The following is a 26,442-nucleotide window of genomic DNA, read 5'->3' on the forward strand; positions in this document are numbered from 1 at the left end:
ATTTCTGAACCGTTGAAACCATAAAAAAAATGGCTCTGAGCACTATGGGACTTAACATCTACGGTCATCAGTCCCCTAGAACTTAGAACTACTTAAACCTAACTAACCTAAGGACATCACACAACACCCAGTCATCACGTTGAAACCATCTTTTGCATGTTGTTTCTGATAGATCATGATCACCATATGCCTCGACAAACATTCGATGCGACTCTGCAGCACTTCTTTTTTAAATGAAAACAAAAACTTATTGCTTTCCGCAAACCATCACTTTCTGGTACAAAATTCGACATTGTTTACACGATGAAAACATATGATGTTGTTTGTTCCATGACTTGATGTATACTAAATATCTTTGACAGATGTCATACCAACCAAAAAAAAAATAAGGCTCGTTCACAACAAATGTTCCCTATCGACACATTTGTATCTTAATGCTCATTTCATACCGGTACATCTGGTATCAGAGATCAATCAGACTCCAAGAAAGTCTGAACGTGGCAAGAAGTCGGCTTACCGAAATATCGCGCTTTTTGGACGACGCTACCAGGCTGAATACCCGAGAAATTTTCAAGAACCCTATAGATTTGGCCCGCCCGGCTAGCCGCATGGTCTGATGCGCTGCTTCCCGAGCGGGAAGGCATGCCGGTCCCCGGCACAAATCCGCCCGGTGGATTAGTGTCGAGGTCCAGAGTGCCGGCCAGCCTGTGGATGGTTTTCAAGGCGGTTTTCTATCTACCTCGTCGAATGTGAGCTGGTTCCTCTTATGCTGCGCAAGCACTGTCTCCACTTAACGGTGCACTGTAATTTACTATGCAAATATTTGAGGTACACTCGTCTGGTGTGAAACGTTCCTTGGGGGGAGGGGAGGTTCACGGTGGGGTGGGTGGACTGCTGTGCCCTGTTGTGGGGTTGTGAACCACTGGGGGCTACGGCGGGACGAAGCCTCTCCGTCGTTTCCAGGTCCCCAGTTCAATACACACATACACACACACGCTATAGGTTTTGATGAATGAGTTTGCGACAAGTAGCCGTATCTTTTGCCAAAATATGTGAATAATAGCCCTATCTTTTGCCACCATTGGCGTAAAATCTTAAATTCTGTTTACATCGCGAAGGCACCGTAGATCTTAGTATTAGAAATAAATTTCCACATGATATGTCTGCTCGTTCCTGAAAGTTCTAGCAGTCGGACAGAGAGAGAGATAAAGTGATCCTATAAGGGTTCTGCTTCAACCAATTGAGGTACTGAACCTGAAAGCAGGTTAGCATGTGCAAAGATGACATCCCTGATCAACAGAAGTCTGTTAGTATGTAACATCGGCCTTAAAATGGGAAATAAATTTCTGAGGATGTGCGTTTGGAGCCCATGTATTGTATGGTAGTGAATCAGGTAACCTGGGGAAACTGGAAAAGAAGAGAATCGAAGCGTTTGAAATGTCTTAGAAAAGAATGAAGAACATCAGATGGACTGATGTGGAATTTACCATAGAATCGGCGAAGAAAAGAATGTATGGAAAATACTGACCAGAAGGAATAGGATGTTAGAAGGAGAGTTAACTCATCTGAAAATAACCTCCATGGTCCTAAAAATAGAACTGTAGAGGGTAAAAACTGTAGGGGGAAACAGACGTTGGAATACATCGAACAAATAATGACATATTGTGCAGATGCTACCCTGAGATCCTGTTGGCAGGACAGAAAAATTTGAGCAGGATCCTGTCGAACAAATCAGAAAACTAAAGACTCAAAAAAAAGTCTATGCCAGTTTAAGTATGCATCTCCTGAATAGAAGTTACATGAGCATAAAAAATCACATTCTAAATACTAGATAACTTTGCTCCACTTCACATACAGGCTGCTCGTGGTGAAAATACAGTAGAGGATTCTAGGGAGTTTTCTCCTTTTTAGTCTGTTGGCTAGTTTGATGCAGCCCACCACGAATTTCTCCGGTTCCAATCTCTTCATCTCAGACTTGCATTTTTTGGATGTTTATTACAGTCTCTTTTCCTGTGCAGTTTCTAACCTCTGCAGCTCCCTCTATTACCGTGGAAGCCATTCTCTGATGTCTTAACACACGTCGTATCATCCTGTCCCTTCATTTCAGTGTTTTTCATATGTTCCTTTCTTCGCAGATTCTGCAGTCAACCTCCTCATTCTTTATCTTCTCAACCCACTTATTGTCACCTTTTTTTTGTAGCACCATATCTCAAACACTTCGATTCTATTCCGTTCCGGTTTTCCTACTGTTCATGATTCACTACCGTGTAATGCTGTGCTCCAAACCTACGTCCTCAGAATTTTGTTCTTCAATTTAAGGCCTATGTTTGCTACCAGCAGACTTGCCTCGACCGGAAATGGCCGCTTTGCTGTGCTAACCTACTTTTTTAATGTCTTCCTTGCTTTGTCCTTCATCGTTTGTTTCAGAGGTATCAGAATTCTTTCGTGATCAAAGCTTCTCACTATTCTAATTTCATCTACTTCTTATTACTTTCGTCTTTCTTCGCCCATGGTCTGCACTCAGACTTCATTCCATTCAACAAAATATATAATTGTTCTACACCTTCACTGAGGAATGTTATCACTGATATTTTTTCAACCTGCATTTTAACTCCACTCTTGAACCTTCCTTTTATTCCCGTCATTGCTTCTTCCGTATGAAGATTGAGCAGTAGAGACGAAAAACTGCACCGCTGTGTTAGCCCCTTTTTAATCGGAACACTTCGTTCTTATTTTCCAATCTTATTATCCCCTCTTGGTTCTTTTACACACACTACCCGTCGTTCCCTAGCTTACTCCTACTTCTGTCAGACTTTCGAATATCTTGCAGCATTTAATATCGTCTAACGTTTTTTCCGATCGACAAATGCTATGAACGAAATTTTATTTCGCTCCAGTTTTGCCTCCATTATCAAGCCAAAATCAGGACTGCCTTTCTGGTGCCTTTACCTTTGATAAAGCCAAACTGATCGTCTAACACAGCCTCATTTTTTAATCCATTCTTCTATTTCATATTCTTGTCAGCAACTTGGATGCTTGAACTGTTAAGCAGATTGTACGATAGTTCTCGTTCTTATCTGCTCTTACTATCTTCGGAATTTTGTGGCTAATATATTCCCGAAAATATGATGGAACAAATTCTACAACCAGCTCAACTCTTCCTTTGATTGCCACTAGCCCCAGTGATTTTAGAGATTCTGATAAAACATTCTCAACATAACCGTCGTATTTGAACTTAATCTTCCATAGTTTTTTTAAAAAAAATCGGATACTAATCTGGATCTCATGTCTTTTCTATATTAACTCTCATTTCCTCTTTTGTCGGGTCATGAGACAAGTCCTAACCCTTAAACATGTCTTTCATCTACTCTTTCCAGTTATCCGCTCTCTCTTCTGCGTTTAACAGTGGGGTTCTTATTGTAATTTTAATGTTGCCACCCTGGATTTTAATTTCCACAAGACTGTTTTGATCTTTGTATATGCTGATTCTGTCCTTCCATCGGTCATTTCTTTTTCGAGTTCTTCACGTTTTTCCTACAGTCATTTCGCCTTGGCTAACCTGCACTTCCTGTTTATTTCATTTCTAAATGATTTATACGTCTGTATTCCTGTCTTTCTCTGAACGTTTTTGTATTTCACTACTTCACTGATGCACAAGCTTCACTCCTGATGTCGTGGATTTCTCTGCAGTTACTTCCCTTGTACCAATATTGGTCTATCCAACGTCTGTGACGTTGTCCTCTTCAACTGAACTACCTACCGTGGTATTCCTTATCGCAGCACCCACATCTCTATCGAACGTAAAATATATCTCATCATTTATTACTTCAGTATCTCACTTCCCTCCGCACTGGTTCTTTCTGACGATTTTCTTAAACTTCAACTTACTCTTCATCATTACCAAATTGTGAGCTGAGTCACTGGGAGTTTTTTTCTGCCTGATAATGATGTAGTGTAACTAGAATCTCCCGCATCTTCCGGTCTTTTCCAAGTATACCTCCTGCACATTTGATTCTTGAACAGATCATTCTCTATTACTACGGAAATTTGGTGCAGAACTCAATTAGTCTTTCTACCCTGTCATTCCTGCCACCAAGCCCATATTCTCCGGTAACTCTTTCTTCTACTCCTTCCCGTGCAACCGCATTCTAATTCCTCATGACTATTAGATTATCATCTTTATTTCCGTAATTGTTTCTTTTATGTAGAGAATGAACAATAGGGGCGAGAGACTGCATCCCTATCTGTAACTGACTCTGTCCCACCTTCGGTGAACATAATGAATTCTGCGCCCGTTATGCCATTTTATGTTGCTTTTGATATTACTCTATATTCTTATGACCACGAATCTTTGTATTCTTTCCTTTCCATTTCACTGAGCCCACTATATCTAGATTGAAGCTTAGCATTTTCCTTTTCATATTTCCTAGCTTTCCTACTACGTTCGAACTTTTGACAGCCCACGCACCGATTCGTCGAGTGTCAAGCTTTCGTTGGTTATTCCATCTTTTCCTTGTGGTCTCCTCCCCCTTGGCATTCCGCACCCGGATATCCGACTGGGGAGGGGGAGGGACTCTTCGGGGATCTTCCGCCAATGAAGTAATTATCGTGACACTTTTTTCAATTAGAGGCCACAGTACTTGTGGTTACTCATTATGAGTCTTTAATGCAGGGGTTTTCATTGGCTTCTGCATTCTCATGCCGTTGATCACCGCTGATTTATCCACCTTTTTGTGGCAAGAGTACCCTGAAACCCTGTCCTCTCCTCCACCCTGTTTGAGATTCAAATGGCTCTGAGCACTATGGGACTTAACATCTGAGGTCGTGAGTCCCCTAGAACTTAGAACTACTTAAAACTAACTAACCTAAGGACAGCACATACATCCATGCCCGAGGCAGGATTCAAACCTGCGACCGTAGCGGTCGCGCTGTTCCAGGCTGAAGCGCCTAGAACCGCTCGGACACTCCGGCCGGCTCCCTCTTTGAGAAAGCCGTTTACAGAACGAGGGTGACTTCTTCTGTCTCAAGTCTTCGTCTGTCATTGCTGATGTTTTATATTCAAAATTTAAGCAGTGTTTTGATTATAGTCAAAGACGCTTCCCCTTTGCCATAGCTGACTAATATGAGGAAGATAAAATGTTTTAAAATCTCGGAAAATGAACTTCCGAAATTTCCTCGTGCTATTAATTTTGATATTACGACAAGATAAGCTTCACTCTGTTTCCATCGTCAGTGTAGTACATAGTTTACTAACAGAACGTTTCTGTGCAGGTTACTGTGATATTTAACAGTCACACCTCTATGTATACGCAATTAGCTACGCAGATAACTGATATACTAAAAGCATGTATTTAGACGGGGAATTTTTTGTGTGGATTACTAATCGTCTAAAGATGAAACGAGAATCATATATTACTACAGTGAACAACAAAACTCAATCAACTCTATTAACAGCCGATTGTAACAAGAGGATGTTTACTAGAACTTCGTCGTTTGCGACAGTCAATAAGTTAAAACAAAATGACAACACAGAAACGTATGCTGGGCAGAAACTACATTACATGACTCACAGTGGCAGATGGCACACTAAGGAATTAAAAATTGTACAAGTATTTTAAAACCACTTTAAATGTTTGTGCAACTTAAAAGGTAAATAATAAACACAAGTGGTTAGTAATCTAAATAGTAACATTCAGGAAGTATAGCTAGCTGAGGTTGGGTAAATCGAGCCCAGTTATGACGTAAGCAAACGCTATGACAATGAGATGCTGCTTCAATAGAAATAAAGCTTTAGGCAAATAGATTCAAAAGAAGCTTTTAAAAATTATTTACAGAGTCTCTGCAGAATATTGTTCTCAAAAATGGGAACAGTACTGTTGTTATTCTGTTTCACATGTAAGGAAACACGCTAGACATTAAGTACAGACCCTCCTCCTCTGCCTTAAGTACAATTCACTAAGTGTCACCAATCTTTATAGAAAAAAATATTGTACTTCAGTAAGGGAAAGGAACAAGCTGGCTACAGAAAGGATACAGAACAATTCCGAGAATGCAGCAGTGATTACAAGTTACTACTTTGCATGGGGTCCCCTGATTCTGAAAAAAGAAATGTTTTCATTCTTTTCTAACAATCCTTGAGAAACAGGGCTCTGGTTTGACCTGTATCAATTTATTCATGAATATATGCATCAGAGCTAGAACTTCCCTTAAAATTCACCATTTTTTACTTCTTAGATCTAGCTACTTGTCGATTTTGTTGAACTTTATTATTTACTAGGTGATTTTCACTCGCTTCGTTTTCTAAATTGGAAAAAAATGTGCAGCTAATTGTCTGATTCGTACAGCATCTAACTTATCCAGAATACATCTGGTGTTCCGATTTTGGGTGCAAAGGCAAATAAATTTTGTGGTTATCCAACACGGTAGCATGCTACGTAGAGTTTTTAATGGGAGAAGCAACATTCTCTTAAATTTACTGTGCAACATTGCAATTTCTGTCCCTGAGTTTTATTGCTAGTCGCATCACAAGTTAATCTCGTTGGGAATTGGACCCTTTGAAAGCTGAGTTGTAAATTAGTTGAAATGAGCAGAACTGCTGGCATGAAGATTTATTTGCCTTTTTTCTATTTAGTATATTCATTTCTAGAGTGTTTATCACGTTAAGAAGCTTTTTTGCTAGGTCACGCCGGTAATATTGATAGAATTTAGGAATTGTGTTAGGAAGTCTTTGATTCATCATTGTATCAACGGATTTAAATATTAGGTTCGTGCGTAAGTTCGTAGAGTTTCTGTTTTACATTCTGGTATTCCGATTGCTATGGATTTATCTATCGATTGTCATTTTTTATTTGTAGTTCACTGTTGCTATTTGAGTTTACGTAAAGTCATTTTGTCATCTGGAAGTAATGAGTGGAGCGGTGGACGCTATAAAATAGAGTGCCAAGTGTAGAAATCGGAACATTTCAGATGTATGCTTGTTTGAATTTGGTTATGGTATGATAGCATCGGAGACAACCAGAAGCATTTGCATCGTGTATGATGATAATGCCACTGGACAGAACATGGTAAGAAAAAGTTTTTCTTGTATTAATGAGCATCGTTTTGACATTTGTTATTCTTCACGTTCAAGATGACTTCGGGGTTTGATGAAGATCGTTTAAACGCATTAGTCCATTATGATCCACATCAGTGTACTCTGGAAATGGTAAATGTGATCATTCTACCATCGTGCGACATTGCATGCTATGAGGGACGTTCAAAAATCGGGGTTAGGCGTTTGGGTACTGCATGCTCTAATCCAAAATCACAACAGCGGGAGGCCATATTTGCATCCCCGCTTGCTCGCCATCAGTTGGCTCGTAAACAACACCGACCGTTCCTATCCTGTATCATTACTGGTGTGTTAACATAAGAAAAATAAAGGAATGGTTGAGCCCATACAAAGTATCAACTCCCCGGGCAAAGACCTGATCGCATCCACAAAAGGTAATGTTATGCATCTGGTGGAATAGCGAGGGTGTGGTGTATTACGAACTGTTTCCCCGAGGTGTAACCATCACTGCTGACGTTTACTGTCAGCAACTGAGGCGTCTTGGAGAAGCAGAACGAGAGCAACGACCAGGAAGATTACGTGAAGTGATGCTAATCCACGATAACGCCGGCCCGCATTCTGCTGGACTGGCAAAAACACTATACACGAGTTGGATTGAGAAGTCATATCGCACCCACCTCATGCATCTGATCTTCCGCCCTCAGATTTTCCCGTTTGCCACACACTGTTGAAAGACCCTAGCGTTGGCAGACCGTTTGTAAACAATGAAGTATAGTACATTATTGATGAGTAGTGTCTCTGTTATGTGTACCTATTGTGTGTATTAAACTTGTGGAAAAACGCTAAGAAATTATGCACCAGTCTAATATGTTTTCTTCCCTTAGTACCATATTTGTATTCAATGATATTTTTGTTGAGCTATACAACGAGGTCTGTTCAAAAAATTCCGGAACATTTGTAATTTCATGCCATGGTATGTTGGAGCGAAATGCGGTTGGCATCCCTGCACGCGCCTGTGTTTAATGTGTAAATCCCGGATGTTTCACAGTTGTATGTGTTAGTTAATGTTCACTACTGTATTAGTAGAACGTTGTGTCGCATAATTTACGAATTTCGAAATGACGGAGTTAGAGGAGAAAAGCGACTGCATTAAATTTTGCGTGAAACTCAAGAAAACCTTTACAGGGACACATCAGATGGTGAAGGAAGCCTACTGTGATGAGCGCTTCTGCAGTTCTCGGTGTTACGAATGGTTCACGCGGTTTAAACATGGCCGGACAGTAGTTAAAGGTGACCCTCTTTCGGGACGCCCTTCGGCGTCTACCGAAGACGCTCATGCCAACTGCGTGAACGAAACTGTTTGTACCAGTCGAAAACTGGCTGTGCGAAGGATTGCAGATGAATATAACATTTCAGTTGGATCATATCATGAAAGCGTGACACAGCATCTTGGAATGCATCGTGTTGCCTCCGAGCGTCCCAGTAAGACCTTGTATCGCAATCCGTGAAGAGCTTTTGGGTCGCGCAAATTTGAAATACATGTTTCTTAAGAGAATCGTAACTAGTGATGAGACTTGAGTCTTCGGTTATGACCTTGAGACAATAGTTCACTCTTCCCAATGGGTCGGGCAAGGTTCTCTAAGACCAAAGAAGGCTCGTCAGGTCGGGTCGAATGTCAAAGCCATGCTGATAATTTTCTTTGACTTTGGATTATTTTATCATGAATTCTTGCCGCAGGGACAAACTGTTAACCAATGGTATTATCGGAACGTGTTGCGACGTCTGTGATAAAATGTGAGAAGGAAACGATCTGAAATGTGGCGCACAATTCATAGCTCTTGCATCACAATAACGCACCCGCACATTCATCCCTGTAGGTGCGTGACTATTGCACAATAAACGAAATCACTGTGCTGCCTCATACTCCAGACCTGGCCCCTGCGGACTTTCTTTTATTTCCTAACTTGAAAACGCCATTGAAAGGACGAAGTTTTGAAACGATAGACGAGATAAAAGAAAATTCGCAGACGGTGCTTCGCGCGATCCAGCAGCAGGCGTACCAAGGGTGTCGTGTATTCTCCGCCCTGTGAATTTTCCGCCCTGTGAAATTTCCGCCCAGAAAAGGTCGAGGAAGGGTCCACTAATCCACGTGTATTCTCCGTCCGATGTCTGGACAGTTGCCACGCCGGACATTTGCCACAGCGGACATTTGTCACGGTTTTACCTGCTCTGAAGGGTTGGGTCCCTTGTCTCCCCCCCTCCTCGTCCTCCTCCTCCTCCTCCTCCTCGCTAGCCCGCCCAGTTTGCTTTCGAAGTTCCTAACGCGACCATCAGTATGGAAGTTATTACAACGAACAAGGACAGGCCTCCTGCTCATTAGAAAGGTTACGCATATCTTAAACAGAGGGAATCTAAAGAAGGTGTTGTTACATGATTCTGCTACCCCGACAAGCGGATCATTGCTAGGGAAAGCTGCTTTCACGGAACACAGAAGTGTTGAGCGTATTAGAACATCTCTGTGGACCACCTGACGATGCAGCTCTGAAAGTGAGAAAGCAAGTGGAAAGAGCGAAGAGAAGGTCTCGAGAAGAAACTACACAGACATCGGAGATATACGTGGATGAAATGGGAAATCTACATAATAAAGTAACTGCCAACTATAATTGTATGAGTAGGGTACCTATTTGTGATGAGACTCAAGTTTTCTTTTCTTTGAACTGTTCAGCAACTGTTTCATCTGAGACAGGGGGTCGGTAAAAGGAGCCAGTTATTAATTTATTCCGGTTGTCGAATATAACCTCTGCCCATACTAAGTCGCAGGAACTATCTGCTTCAAAGTCGATTGTGAACTTACATTATTATTCCTTAAGTTGTCCTTCTTGTTTCTGTTGTAGTGCAGATAATTACAATTACGGCTTTTCCCTCCAGAATCTAAGATGCTTTCTCTGTGACCCTGTAAATACCAGAGCTAAACAATGTAGAACAACAACGTACATTAAAGCATAGCATTCTGTATTACTTCATTTCCTTATTTCTAACATTTTAAAACTGTAAGTCGACTTTAGATGACATGTCAATCATTGATGTTCTTATCTCTATTTAGTGAATGTGTTTTCAGTTATGTTTTGAACATTGTCCCGCTACACTTTATTAACTAATGTTTTTAGAGAGTAAATTAATATGGAGTATGTCGTTCTTCTTTTCAAACATTCGGTCGCAGGTTCGAATCCTGCCTTGGGTATGGATGTGTGTGATGTCCTTAGGTTAGTTAGGTTTAAGTAGTTCTAAGTTCTAGGGGACTGATGACCATAGATGTTAAGTCCCATAGTGCTCAGAGCCATTTTAACCATAACTGACATGCAAAAGAAGACAGTGTATTAGTTGAAGAAAGAGCAAATGAAGAAGAATCCAATGAAAGTAGTAGTAATATTTTCTTTTATGACATCTGTCAGCTGCCTTTGACTGTCTTGGAAATCTAACAGTTGCAGTAAGTGACAAAAAATTTAAAAACAAACATTACTCATTCGTTCTTGTTTAACAGACAATGAGATAAAAAAAGCGTTAACTAACAGTTAACGTCTGACTCCTACATCAGCCGCAGCGAGCGAATGCTTTTAGAACTTGGATGGCACATTCAATTAAAAATCACAGTTTTTACTATTCTTCTTGTAGTCTCTTTACTACAGGCACGAGTTTGAACAACGCATATTAAATTTGTTAAAAGTTTCCAAGCGTGGAACAAGTCTAATTGTAAACGGAAATACCTTACCTAGGCAGCACCTCAAACGGAAGAATGGTCCTATCAGAATAGAGCGGGATTGGCCGAGCGGTCTAAAGGCGCTGCAGTCATGGACTGTGCGGCTGGTCCCGGCGGAGGTTCGAGTCCTCCCTCGGGCATGGGTGTGTGTGTTTTTCCTTAGGATAATTTAGTTTAAGTAGTGTGTAGGCTTAGGGACTGATGACCTTAGCAGTTAAGTCCCATAAGATTTCACACACATCTGAATCTATCAGAATTAGTAAATAAATAAATGATTTTGTGAGGATGACAGAAGTCCGCGTTGGGTTCCAAAATACGTAGCTAAACTACTTCGTAAATGTCAGTCTGCAGCAGAACAAAACAATCGACGTGTAGGTAACAAAATAGGAAATTAATACAATTCTGTGTGAGCTCAGAATTGATCACGGCAAATTTCACCAATTCATTCAATAACTTAATTATTAAATACCTTAGGAGTCTCATGTTTGCATCATTAGTGTGGGTCTTTCTGAAGTAAATGGGAACTCACGAAAAGCAAGTTTACATTCCAAAGATATGCTTAATTTTAGATCCGTATACGATCATTCATCATTACAACCTAGAGAAAACCAATTTTGCGTTTGGTGTTTCTTGTAACGTCCACAGTTGTTGTCATTAGAGATATAGAATTCGCTCGGATTGTTGGTTACGGGAGAGGTGGAGGTGGGAAACTACCATGACCTCTTTAAGGAACCTTCACAGCAATTGCTTAAACAAGGAAAACCAAATACAGTAGACTATGGACGGCCAGATGATGGAGCCCTGGTTAGCCACTGCGCTAACCTCGCTTGGTACGATAAACAAAAAGTAGACAGGAGATAGAACAAAATAAGACCTCACAGAGACTTTAGAATATTTCACTACATAAAGAAGATTCGGTTCTTTCACAGCACAAGACAGCAGTCATTGTCAATAGATATATTTTCATAAAAGCACACTTTTAAATACACGGAAATATTAAGTGCCATTAGGTTCACAAATGTGTAGTGTAAGTTAATTCTAACTGTTAATTTGTAAACACTACTGAGGCGTGAGACCAGTGGCGCTTTGGCTTTAGATGCGTTAGAAATCACATACCTACATGGCTCTGAGCACTATGGGACTTAACTGCTGAGGTCATCAGTCCCCTAGAACTTAGAACTACTTAAACCTAACTAACATAAGAACATCACACACATCCATGCCCGAGGCAGGATTCGAACCTGCGACCGTAGCGGTCCCGCGGTTCCAGACTGTAGCGCCTAGAACCGCACGGCCACTACAGCCGGCCACATACCTACACTTTTAAAAATAATCTGAATACCATCCCACTTTATCCAGGCTTTGGACTGGCTAAATGGCAAAAGTAATTTTACTGTCATTTAGGCGTGTATAAAATCAGCTTATAAGCTTCGTCAATTTTTTTTTACTTTTTTTTATTCTTTTAAGATTGCTAGTTACATTTCATATATTTTTATTTATATACATATTCTGATACATTATTTAGTCTAGTTTTTGAAGGTAGGAGATAGCCTTCAAGCAAGCCCTTATGTCACCATCCTCCTCGTGTTTTCTCCAACCTTTCATCCCGTTTCATGTACACTGTTTTCTGTCTTTTACCTTCCATACTCAGATCTGTTCTCGTTAATGCGCACGCTGAATTTTCTGCTTCTGTTTTCATGCAAGTGATTACATCACTGATTTTAGGATTTGGTTTGGAAAGCATTTTTATTAATTTTGTTATGCCAGCCCTCTACGGAGTTGGATGTTCCGTGGAGCCGTTTGTAGCAGCTCCAAAGGCTGATAGGGTTTTCTTCATTTTCCAACCATTTCTCTACAAAATAATCGAAAAAGTCAGAAAGCCTAGAAACATCTGGTGCCTGTGAATGTATCTCCAGCCACCATCACATACATCTTCAGGCCGTAGAAACGCCAACGCAGCACACATGCGAATTTGTTGTCTCACTTCTTCATTTTCTTTATCTTCGCGAGTGAGTCCAACATCCTGTACTTTCTTCCAGAGACACTTTCTCATGTCGAAATAGCATCCATGCACTGAGGAAGTTGGTAACATATGTATAATTGCAGAAATCGCTGCTGACTCAAAATCTACAGTCACACTAGCAGGGTTCCATTCTGGAATATTTTCCAGCACATTTCTGAAAAGTCGGATGTATGTTTCTTTCCTTTTATTTGGTAATAATGCAAATGCAACTCGGTAGATGTTAGTCTCATTTTTATTACTTCCAAAATCTGTATGAATTGTATATATCTGTGAAAACTACACTCCTGGAAATGGAAAAAAGAACACATTGACACCGGTGTGTCAGACCCACCATACTTGCTCCGGACACTGCGAGAGGGCTGTACAAGCAATGATCACACGCACGGCACAGCGGACACACCAAGAACCGCGGTGTTGGCCGTCGAATGGCGCTAGCTGCGCAGCATTTGTGCACCGATGCCGTCAGTGTCAGCCAGTTTGCCGTGGCATACGGAGCTCCATCGCAGTCTTTAACACTGGTAGCATGCCGCGACAGCGTGAACGTGAACCGTATGTGCAGTTGACGGACTTTGAGCGAGGGCGTATAGTGGGCATGCGGGAGGCCGGGTGGATGTACCGCCGAATTGCTCAACACGTGGGGCGTGAGGTCTCCACAGTACATCGATGTTGTCGCCAGTGGTCGGCGGAAGGTGCACGTGCCCGTCGACCTGGGACCGGACCGCAGCGACGCACAGATGCACGCCAAGACCGTAGGATCCTACGCAGTGCCGGAGGGGACAGCATCGCCACTTCCCAGCAAATTAGGGACACTGTTGCTCCTGGGGTATCGGCGAGGACCATTCGCAACCGTCTCCATGAAGCTGGGCTACGGTCCCGCACACCGTTAGGCCGTCTTCCGCTCACGCCCCAACATCGTGCAGCCCGCCTCCAGTGGTGTCGCGACAGGCGTGAATGGAGGGACGAATGGAGACGTGTCGTCTTCAGCGATGAGAGTCACTTCTGCCTTGGTGCCAATGATGGTCGTATGCGTGTTTGGCGCCGTGCAGGTGAGCGCCACAATCAGGACTGCATACGACCGAGGCACACAGGGCCAACACCCGGCATCATGGTGTGGGGAGCGATCTCCTACACTGGCCGTACACCACTGGTGATCGTCGAGGGGACACTGAATAGTGCACGGTACATCCAAACCGTCATCGAACCCATCGTTCTACCATTCCTAGACCGGCAAGGGAACTTGCTGTTCCAACAGGACAATGCACGTCCGCATGTATCCCGTGCCACCCAACGTGCTCTAGAAGGTGTAAGTCAACTACCCCGGCCAGCAAGATCTCCGGATCTGTCCCCCATTGAGCATGTTTGGGACTGGATGAAGCGTCGTCTCACGCGGTCTGCACGTCCAGCACGAACGCTGGTCCAACTGAGGCGCCAGGTGGAAATGGCATGGCAAGCCGTTCCACAGGACTACGTCCAGCATCTCTACGATCGTCTCCATGGGAGAATAGCAGCCTGCATTGCTGCGAAAGGTGGATATACACTGTACTAGTGCCGACATTGTGCATGCTCTGTTGCCTGTGTCTATGTGCCTGTGGTTCTGTCAGTGTGATCATGTGATGTATCTGACCCCAGGAATGTGTCAATAAAGTTTCCCCTTCCTGGGACAATGAATTCACGGTGTTCTTATTTCAATTTCCAGGAGTGTATTTGCTACAGCAATTGAACGTACCATCCATAAAAAAGTCTCGTTTACTTCTTAGAGCCTCTCTCGCTGCTCTTGCACAGAAAACTATTATCCTGTCTCCTGATTTATCGTCGCTTAACAGGAAACTGCTGCCATCATTCATAGTTAATACCTCTGCTTTAACTTCAATCTCTTCTCTTGTCTCTGGATTCCTCTCACTTCCCTGCGACTTTGCCCTTTGCTTGTATAACGCCCTCTTCGTTGTTCGCTGCTCTGGCATTTCTGTCACAAAGTCGTACCTAGCTCCTCTTAATAGATTTTTAAAATACACGTATTTTCCTCTCGTGCCCTCTTCTTTGCCTGGTTTAGACTCCTCTGCACTTCCAACTCTGCGTCGTCCGGAGCTCCACATTGATGCTCGTGCGAAAAGAGCACTGTTGAATCCTTGGTTTTAAGCTTTCCTCGGCAATGCTTCTCTTTCTGTTTTGAACAGTGCCAAATCACAGTCCCATCTTCCTTTGTTTTCTTCACTGTGTAAGAATAACCTTCATAATGGCAACTAGGCTTACCACGAATTGTTGAAACTTCCATATCACAGCTACTGAGATAGTAATATCCAAGTGGCACGATATGAAGTCTACGAAAACTAGAGCAGACGGGACTGTGCGAGCGGAGTTCGACCGAGTCCAGGGAAAAGGTACAGCAAGATGATTAACACGGTCCGGCTGCAGGTAGGACGGGACACAATGGACGCAGGTACGAGGCGGAGACTTCGCAGATTTCTAGAGGGGCGGAAAGTTCGCAGGGCCGAGAATTCATAAATTCGTACCAAGGCTGCTTCCGGGAGTGGAAACGGCGTTGGAAGCGGTGTATCAATTATGGAGGAGAGTTTTTCGAAGGATACCATGCCGGAGTGTGGACCAAAATGGTCCAAATGGGTCTAAGAACTATGGGACTTAACACCTAAGGTCATCAGTCCCCTAGACTTAGAACTACTTAAATCTAACTAACCTAAGGACATAACACACATCCATGCCCGAGGCAGGATTCGCGGTGCCGGACTGAAGCGCCTAGAACCGCTCGGTCACAGCAGCTGGCGAGTGTGGATCAACTCGATATGTGCTGTTTCCATGTTGAAAGTCTGAGAATATTCTATAACATTCAAAAATATTCGACAATACTCGTAAAATCCCGATAACATTGTAGAACAATTTCGAATGTTTTTCACTTGAAAAATACATTGATGCGGAGGACATAGAAGGAGTCCTGTGATGGCGGCTACTTCAGACGCTCGTATCTGAAAATGAGTTTTTGTATTTCGAGCAACTGAAAGTAACGGCTGCATGGGTAGCAAAATAAAGAAACGAGTAAAAATGACCCGAAGTGCTTTTGGTAAACTGAATAGTTATCAGAAGTAAACTGGTAATACTTCTGGAATGGAAAGTGTACACTCATTGTGTGAGAGTGTTTTCGACTGATGGCAGTGTGGCATTATGTTTTTATGAGAAAATCTTTCAAATACAAATAATAATGATTGCTCGGAAAGCAAGGAGAGGTGTATGTTTCCAACTAATAGGAGTGACAGACTATCAAATGGCTCAGGGAATAGACTGGAATAAAAGTCGGAATTAAAACTGTAATGAAGACGACAATTAGCCAAGTAGATGGTATATGCACCACAGGAATTCTTTTCTGAATTGCAAGCGACAAGGAAACCGACGCGGTGATGTAAGGCAGTCAGGGCGGATGACATTAGAAAATATGGAGGAAGACTCATATACAGGGTGTTCAAAAAGTGTCGAATACTTTGAGAGGTGGTAGCACTCATCAAAACAAGAAAACTAAGTCCATTAAACATGTGTCAGGAAATGCGTACTTTCTGAGATAAAACCAATGAACATGTACGAGAAATTCATACTTTCTGCGATGAACACGTGTTCACAGGGGGTGTTCAACGTGGCGTCCATTCATGAGAATGCAGCACTCTGCCCTCCGCGTAAAAAGTGACGCACCGTTTTAAGTAAACGCAGCTCTTGCTGTACCTGCTGGCACGCATTGAAGACGCGACCCTGTAGTGCCCGCACATCGTTTATTGGCGCGGCGTAGATCAATTCCTTCAAGTGTCCCCATAACCATACATATAAGGGATTAAGGTCTGGGGAACCTAGGGAAAGAGCACGCCTAGGTGTGAGCCTCCCTTCCACCCTCCCGACCAATCCAGCGGTCCTGAAATATCTGCGTCAGATGTCCTCGCACATTATGACGAGAGTGTGCTGATGCACCACCACGCGTGAGCCACATTACTATTTGTTACTGCGATGGCATAACGTCCAGCAAGGTAGGCACTACATTAATGAGACAGCACAGATAATGCGCCCCAGTTAACCTTTGTGGTAGCATCTATGGCCCTGCTACGCCAAGTACGCCTGCCCATACGTTAATTGAGAATCGGTGTTGATGCTTTCTTTCCTGAAATGTTTGGGGATTTATATTTGCCCATGCACGCTGGTTACGGAAATTCTACATCTACATCCACATCTACATCCATACTCCGCAAGCCACCTGACGGTGTGTGGCGGAGGGTACTTTGAGTACCTCTATCGGTTCTCCCTTCCATTCCAGTCTCGTGGAAAGAAGGATTGTCGGTATGCCTCTGTGTGGGCTCTAATCTGTCTAATTTTATCCTCATGGTCTCTTCGCGAGATATACGTAGGAGGGAGCAATATACTGCTTGACTCCTCGGTGAAGGTATGTTCTCGAAACTTCAAGAAAAGCCAGTACCGAACTACTGAGCGTCTCTCCTGCAGAGTCTTCCACTGGAGGTTCTCTATCACCTCCGTAACACTTTCGCGATTACTAAAGGATCCTGTAACGAAGCGTGCTGCTTTCCGTTGGATCTTCTCTATCTCTTCTATCAACCCTATGTGGTACGGAACCCACACCAGTGAGCAGTGGGCGAACAAGCGTACTGTAACCTACTTGCTTTGTTTTCGGATTGCATTTCCTTGGGATTCTTCCAATGAATCTCACTCTGGCAACTGCTTTACCGACGATCAACTTTATATGATCATTCCATTGTAAATCACTCCTAATGCGTACTCCCAGGTAATATATGGAATTAACTGCTTCCAGTTGCTGATCTGCTGTATTGTTGCTAAATGATAAGGGATCTTTCTTGTCTTACACTTGTCTACATTGAGATTCAATTGCCATTCCCTGCACCATGCGTCAATTCGCTGCAGATCCTCCTGCATTTCAGTACAATTTTCCATTGTTACAACCTCTCGATATACCACAGCATCATCCCCAGAAAGCCTCAATGAACTTCCGATGTCATCCACAAGGTCATTTATGTTGATTGTGAATAGCAACTGTCCTGCGACACTCCCCTGCGGCACACCTGAAATCACTCTTACTTCGGAAGACATCTCTCCATTGAAAATGACATGCTGCGTTCTGTTATCTAGCAACTCTTCAATCCAATCACACAATTGGTCTCATAGTCCATATGCTCTTACTTTGTTCATTAAACGACTGTGGGGAACTGTATCGAACGCCTTGCGGAAGTCAAGAAACACAGCATCTACCTGGGAACCCGTGTCTATGGCCCTCTTGAGTCTCGTGGACGAATAGCGCGAGCTGGGTTTCACACGATCGACTTTTTCGAAACCCATGCTGATTCCTGCAACGTAGATTTCTAGTCTCCAGAAAAGTCATTATACTCTAACATAATATGTGTTCCAAAATTCTACAACTAATCGACGTTAGAGATACAGGTCTATAGTTGTGCACATCTGTTCGACGTCTCTTCTTGAAAACGGGGATGACCTGTGCCATTTTCCAATCGTTTGGAACGCTACGCTCTTCTAGAGACCTACGGTACACTGCTGCAAGAAGGGGGCCAAGTTCCTTCACGTACTCTGTGTAAAATCGAACTGGTATCCCATCAAGTCCAGCGGCCTTTCCTCTTTTGAGCGATTTTAATTGTTTCTCTATCCCTCTGTCTTCTATTTCGATATGTACCATTTTGTCATCTGTGCGACAATCTAGAGAAGGAACTACAGTGCAGTCTTTCTTTTCACAATAGCATCTCTTGTGAAGTCTGCCCCATCGGTAAATAAAGTCTTGGATGTAAACAATGGATCTGCGGCATACTTCTGCAGCAGCCATTCACAGAACCGCCTTAGGACCTGAATCCGCTGTAGGTCATACGATTGCAACAATTGATCACGAAGTATCTCCCCGTCCCATACAAGAGAGAGACACACGCCTTCTGCTGCTGCTAAACGTCGCACACCGGTCCCATCGGTTTCTTCTTCCAAACGTAGCACACGCTCGTCCATGTCAGGCGTGCGGGCTGTGCGATGCCTTCTACTGTCAGTCTACCGAGGTGTAAGGATACCTGTGTCCCTCAGACGGTGGAAAAGTCTGCCTAACAGCCTATAAGAGGGCGCTCTGCGCTGTGGATATTTTTCAGCGTAAAAGGCACAGGCTCCCAAGCTATGCCCATTTGTCAAACCATAGAAGAATATGGTATCCGCCATTTCTCTTGTCGAGTAGTGGAAGGGAGAAAACGTAAATGTACTACACCATTTGTACGTACAAACAGCACAGTAATAGTAAACACAAAAGTGAAGAAGGTAAAACATGATACGTACCCAGGGTTGACGTACTGTGCAAGAAGGCACACAAACACGACGAAAACTAACATAACCTACAACATGAACAACACAACAGACCGTAATGGCAGGTAGAACACTGTGAATAAGACGACATAACAGCCTGTAGACACATTTGACCACCAATGCAACAACTGTGCTTCGAGTAATATCCGTAACCAAGCGTCGTGCAGCTCTTCCTATAAACACATGTTTATTTCGGAAAGTATGCGTTTCCGCACCCAGGATTATTGGACTTATTTTTCTTGTTTCGATGAGTGCTACCACCTCTCAAAGAAATTTACTATTTTTTTAACAACCTGTATATAAGGATTGTAGCTCGCGGAGCTGCGTGTAAAAAGCGTTCTTCACGATTTCGCATGACAAAAAGCCAAATGAGGTTAAGTCTAGTTCTTGTGTCCACCTAGGAACTTCAATTGATTGAACAGTCTGGGAATAATAGCCGGCCGAGGTGACCGAGCGGTTCTAGACACTACAGTCTGGAACTGCGCGACCGCTACGGTCGCAGGTTTGAATCCTTTCTCAGGCATGGATGTGTGTGATGTCCTTAGGTTAATTAGGTTTAAGTAGTTCTAAGTTCCAGGACTGATGACCCATAGTGCTCAGAGACATTTGAACCATTTTTTTTTAGGAATAATACTACAAGTTAATGAAAAAGAATTCTGAAAATATAAAAGTTTTACTTAGTATTTGAAGATTTTGGAAGTTCCAAAAAGATTCCCTGCATGTTTCTCAGTTCCTAACAGGGGCGGTGGCAAGGGCGGGGGGGGGGGGGTTTGGGAGCTATAGCCCCTCCCCCCCCCCATGAACCATGGACCTTGCCGTTGGTGGGGAGGCTTGCGTGCCTCAGCGATACAGATGGCAGTACCGTAGGTGCAACCACAACGGAGGGGTATCTGTTGAGAGGCCAGACAAACATGTGGTTCCTGAAGAGGGGCAGCAGCCTTTTCAGTAGTTGCAGGGGCAACAGACTGGATGATTGACTGATCTGGCCTTGTAACATTAACCAAAATGGCCTTGCTGTGCTGGTACTGCGAACGGCTGAAAGCAAGGGGAAACTACAGCCGTAATTTTTCCCGAGGACATGCAGCTCTACTGTATGATTAAATGATGATGGCGTCCTCTTGGGTAAAATATTCCGGAGGTAAAATAGTCCCCCATTCGGATCTCCGGGCGGGGACTACTCAGGAGGACGTAGTTATCAGGAGAAAGAAAACTGGCGTTCTACGGATCGGAGCGTGGAATGTCAGATCACTTAATCGGGCAGGTAGGTTAGAAAATTTAAAAAGGGAGATGGATAGGTTAAAGTTAGATATAGTGGGAATTAGTGAAGTTCGGTGGCAGGAGGAACAAGACTTCTGGTCAGGTGATTACAGGGTTATAAATACAAAATCAAATAGGGGTAATGCAGGAGTAGGTTTAATAATGAATAAAAAAATAGGAGTGCGGGTTAGCTACTACAAACAGCATAGTGAACGCATTATTGTGGCCAAGATAGACACAAAGCCCATGCCTACTACAGTAGTACAAGTTTATATGCCAACTAGCTCTGCAGATGATGAAGAAATAGATGAAATGTATGACGAGATAAAAGAAATTATTCAGGTAGTGAAGGGAGACGAAAATTTAATAGTCATGGGTGACTGGAATTCGTCAGTAGGAAAAGGGAGAGAAGGAAACATAGTAGGTGAATATGGATTGGGGGGAAGGAATGAAAGAGGAAGCCGCCTTGTAGAATTTTGCACAGAGCATAATTTAATCATAGCTAACACTTGGTTCAAGAATCATGAAAGGAGGCTGTATACATGGAAGAAGCCTGGAGATACTGACAGGTTTCAGATAGATTATATAATGGTAAGACAGAGATTTAGGAACCAGGTTTTAAATTGTAAGACATTTCCTGGGGCAGATGTAGATTCTGACCACAATCTATTGGTTATGAACTGCAGATTGAAACTGAAGAAACTGCAAAAAGGTGGGAATTTAAGGAGATGGGACCTGGATAAATTGAAAGAACCAGAGGTTGTAGAGAGTTTCAGGGAGAGCATTAGGGAACAATTGACAGGAATGGGGGAAAGAAATACAGTAGAAGAAGAATGGGTAGCTCTGAGGGATGAAATGGTGAAGGCAGCAGACGATCAAGTAGGTAAAAAGACGCGGGCTAATAGAAATCCTTGGGTAACAGAAGAAATATTGAATTTAATTGATGAAAGGAGAAAATATAAAAATGCAGTAAATGAAGCAGGCAAAAAGGAATACAAACGTCTCAAAAATGAAATCGACAGGAAGTGCAAAATGGCTAAGCAGGGATGGCTAGAGGACAAATGTAAGGATGTAGAGGCTTGTCTCACTAGGGGTAAGATAGATACTGCCTACAGGAAAATTAAAGAGACCTTTGGAGAGAAGAGAACCACTTGTATGAATATCAAGAGCTCAGATGGCAACCCAGTTCTAAGCAAAGAAGGGAAAGCAGAAAGGTGGAAGGAGTATATAGAGGGTTTATACAAGGGCAATGTAGTTGAGGACAATATTATGGAAATGGAAGAGGATGTAGATGAAGATGAAATGGGAGATAAGATACTGCGTGAAGAGTTTGACAGAGCACTGAAAGACCTGAGTCGAAACAAGGCCCCGGGAGTAGACAACATTCCATTAGAACTACTGATGGCCTTGGGAGAGCCAGTCCTGACAAAACTCTACCATCTGGTGAGCACGATGTATGAGACAGGCGAAATACCCTCAGACTTTAAGAAGAATATAATAATTCCAATCCCAAAGAAAGCAGGTGTTGACAGATGTGAAAGTTACCGAACTATCAGTTTAATAAGTCACAGCTGCAAAATACTAACGCGAATTTTTTACAGACGAATGGAAAAACTGGTAGAAGCTGACCTCGGGGAAGATCAGTTTGGATTCCGTAGAAATGTTGGAACACGTGAGGCAATACTGACCTTACGACTTATCTTGGAAGAAAGATTAAGAAAAGGCAAACCTACGTTTCTAGCATTTGTAGACTTAGAGAAAGCTTTTGACAATGTTGACTGGAATACTCTCTTTCAAATTCTGAAGGTGGCAGGGGTAAAATACAGGGAGCGAAAGGCTATTTACAATTTGTACAGAAACCAGATGGCAGTTATAAGAGTCGAGGGACATGAAAGGGAAGCAGTGGTTGGGAAAGGAGTGAGACAGGGTTGTAGCCTCTCCCCGATGTTATTCAATCTGTATATTGAGCAAGCAGTAAAGGAAACAAAAGAAAAATTCAGAGTAGGTATTAAAATTCATGGAGAAGAAATAAAAACTTTGAGGTTCGCCGATGACATTGTAATTCTGTCAGAGACAGCAAAGGACTTGGAAGAGCAGTTGAACGGAATGGACAGTGTCTTGAAAAGAGGATATAAGATGAACATCAACAAAAGCAAAACGAGGATAATGGAATGTAGTCAAATTAAGTCGGGTGATGCTGAGGGAATTAGATTAGGAAATGAGACACTTAAAGTAGTAAAGGAGTTTTGCTACTTAGGGAGTAAAATAACCGATGATGGTCGAAGTAGAGAGGATATAAAATGTAGACTGGCAATGGCAAGGAAAGCGTTTCTCAAGAAGAGAAATTTGTTAACATCGAATATAGATTTACGTGTCAGGAAGTCGTTTCTGAAAGTATTTGTATGGAGTGTAGCCATGTATGGAAGTGAGACATGGACGATAACTAGTTTGGACAAGAAGAGAATAGAAGCTTTCGAAATGTGGTGCTACAGAAGAATGCTGAAGATAAGGTGGGTAGATCACGTAACTAATGAGGAGGTATTGAATAGGATTGGGGAGAAGAGAAGTTTGTGGCACAACTTGACTAGAAGAAGGGATCGGTTGGTAGGACATGTTCCGAGGCATCGAGGGATCACAAATTTAGCATTGGAGGGCAGCGTGGAGGGTAAAAATCGTAGAGGGAGACCAAGAGATCAATACACTAAGCAGATTCAGAAGGATGTAGGTTGCAGTAGGTACTGGGAGATGAAGAAGCTTGCACAGGATAGAGTAGCATGGAGAGCTGCATCAAACCAGTCTCAGGACTGAAGACCACAACAACAGCCCCTCCCCCCAATGGAGTATCATATTACACTGGATAAAATGACTTCATAAATCAGTGAATATATTACTCCAACAGATACAATCTATTTTTTAATAATTATATAGGAATATAGGTTTCAATGTATTTCAAACACATTTTAACAAAAGAATAAGAGCGACAAATAACTTACTATCTAAACCAATAAATATCATTTAACTTAAATTGGGCGTCTTATTATTTATTAATATACATTTTTTACCCTGAACTCCAAAACAGTTACCAAAAACTACTTTAAACAACATCAAATTTTACCAGTTTATCGGTGGAGAACTCCAACTCTCCTTTTGTTAAGTGATATTCCATTCCCCCAAACCTCCTGCCCCCCATTAGCCCCCGCCTTCTAGAATCGCCCCTGGTTCCTAAAGCACTACTCTCTGCATCCTGTCTGCCATCATATGTGGGCGTTCGCTACCAAATTGTGAAACACCATCCTGGGTACTGTTCAGGGACTACACTAAAAACCTGAACGTAGTACTGTTGTTGCTCGGACACGTTCTTATACACAATGAAAAGTAGTTACTTGCAGCCGGTCTTCATTGCGCGATATTGAGTCATGTAAAGAGAATGCAAATTTTTGAATCGGAATATAGCTGCGAAGTTTGTTCTACTGAATCTTTTTCTCACGCTGTCGTACGTAACAACAATGTGTGAGACACTCCACCTTACATCATGCATCGGATAGACAAGGCTTATTTTCATTCGCTTATGACTCTCCACATTTTCAAAAGATATTTTTGGCTCAGAAATGGTCGGTTCGGGCAATAAGTGGTGTAAGTTCGCGAACCTCTTGTTGACCCCTGTTCATTTAAATGGCTATTTAAATGGCTCTGAGCACTATGGGACTTAACATCTTAGGTCATCGGTCCCGTAGAAATCAGAACTAGTTAAACCTAACTAACCTAAGGACATCACACACATCCATGCCCGAGGCATGATTCGAACCTGCGACCGTAGCAGTCCCGCGGTTCCGGACTGCAGCGCCTAGAACCGCAAGACTACCGCGGCCGGCCTGTTCATTAATCTGGGTATTCTAACATTGGTTTCTCAGTATCTGTGTTCTTTACCGTCCTTTCTAGTTAACGATATGAGCTTATTCGCAAGAATTAGCAGCTTTCACTCAGTTAATTCTAGGCAAAAAGCCAATCTACATTTGGATCACATTTCCTTGACTCTTGTGCAGAAAGGTTTGCGGTACAGCGGTACAACGCTGCATCCATTTTCAATAAGCTATCGGAAGAATTCAAAGATCTTAGCAGTAATCTACGCGCTTTCAAATCGAAACAGAAGAGTTTCCTCGTGAGTCACTCCTTCTACTGTGTCGAGTAGTTCTTTGAAAAATTAAGCTGATTCCTGTGTTACTATAATGACTGCGTTTACATAAACTTATAGCCTGTCTTTTTTTAGGTTCATAAACATTTTATTTTATCTGTTATTACTTTTATGTTGTTATTTCATGTACTGACACGTCCCATAAGCTTGGGGATTTGCTTCTCAATTTGGTCCTACTGAACTAGACGTGTAAAAAAGATCATGAAATGGACTAAAATACAAAGCATCTTTACATGACTGACGAATCGACTTATGTAGCTCGCTTACAATCTAAGTTTATAATATAAGGAAGGCGAATTCTGACTCGTATGAATCGGTACTGCATGCCCCACAATACGAAAGATGTTGAATAGTATCACTTGTAACTTTCCACTAATATACAACACCAATATGGGTTTTCCAGTGGGTTGCTTTGTAACTCGTAGCTCGTAACCAGAGAATGCATGAAGCAAATCTCATTGCAAGCTTTCACATACAAACCCGACGTACAACCACCATCCAATCTCTCCGTCGCCGTACATCAGACCAGCCACAGCTAAGAACCAGACAAGACATCATGTCCCATTCGAATACCGAACACGTGGCACCAGCGTAGACGCGCTGATTTCCTGTTGGCCTAAACACACCGTTCGGTGAACAGCGTCATTTAGACTCGCTGCGTTGACTGAGCTAAGATTGTGTTCACCGCAGACATCAATTAGTGGGCAAGATTATCTTATCGAAAATGCTCGCAGCAGGTGCGGAAAAAATGAAAAACTGAAAGCTGCCATACCTGACAGGCAACTTTCATACTCGCTGATAATGTTAGCTATTGGGGTTGACGCTATTCCTAGAAATTTACTAGGTAATGTCACACTGAAAAGAATTACCATTCTTAGGCTACATAGTGAACACTGTTACCAGTCCCCATTACCAGTCCTCATCAACAGTAGCCATGGATGCATTAGTGACATTCTTTTCGTGTCTTCTTATTCAAATTCTTTAACTAAGAAATTTACGGATCATGACTGGGATTTCTATGTTAGATTAGATACTGTTACTACATGATTACTCTTACCAGACCTCATCAATAATAAGCGTAGTTATATCCATTACACTCTTCTCACTTTATCCATATTCCTTTACACAGAAATTCACAAATCATGAACGCCATTTTTATGTTTATATTGGGTTCTGTGGTTCCTGTTATAGCCTTGGAGAACGTTCTTGCTGCCCACTGAACTTTGGTAGTTACCCAAGAAATGCAGATCAATAATAAAAGTTAGTAATAGTTTTTGTACTTCTTTTTTTGCAGTGGACATGAATAGGGCTCTGATCAATAAAAAGATAGATCCAGAAAACATTAGTTTCAAGGTGAGTAAACGCTTATTTTGTTATCCTTCTCAAATTGTTTGTTGCAACAAAATACACCAGAATAATTGCAGTCTGTTACTCGTAAGATACAGTGAAGTTATTGTTTAATTCCTCTGTTGTATTACACTGCTACGTCGTTACAGCTCCCTACTGCACATTAATGTAAACCTGTACTACGCCACTAATGACGAAGATTCAACCGATACTTTTGACAAAGTAAAATAAAAACTACCCCGAACGCTAACACAACGAGATAAACGAGACCAATGACAAGACAACGTGTCATTTCTGCAGCCACTAAGCACAAAACAACGTTGAAATCAATATGTCATTGTGTAACACAGACGCGACTCATCCTAGTAACTGCACATAAGTAGTCACGGTCGGTTGGAAACCGTTGTAGTCTCAGGTGTGTTACATCAAAATTATAAAGAATAAAATTA

General features: G+C 42.4%; 1 protein-coding gene across 1 annotated transcript in view; it reads left to right on the plus strand.

The window, feature by feature from the left end:
* Window positions 1-26,442, plus strand: part of LOC126100575 (uncharacterized) — a 57,927-nt gene that overhangs the window by 21,274 nt on the left and 10,211 nt on the right. The window contains exon 3 of the mRNA XM_049911193.1: window positions 25,941-25,999. Coding sequence (XP_049767150.1) covers window positions 25,941-25,999 — 59 coding nt within the window. The remainder of the gene's footprint in view (window positions 1-25,940; window positions 26,000-26,442) is intronic.

This window comes from Schistocerca cancellata, chromosome 9 (genome assembly GCF_023864275.1).
Source record: "Schistocerca cancellata isolate TAMUIC-IGC-003103 chromosome 9, iqSchCanc2.1, whole genome shotgun sequence".
In the NCBI taxonomy this organism is placed as follows: domain Eukaryota; kingdom Metazoa; phylum Arthropoda; class Insecta; order Orthoptera; family Acrididae; genus Schistocerca; species Schistocerca cancellata.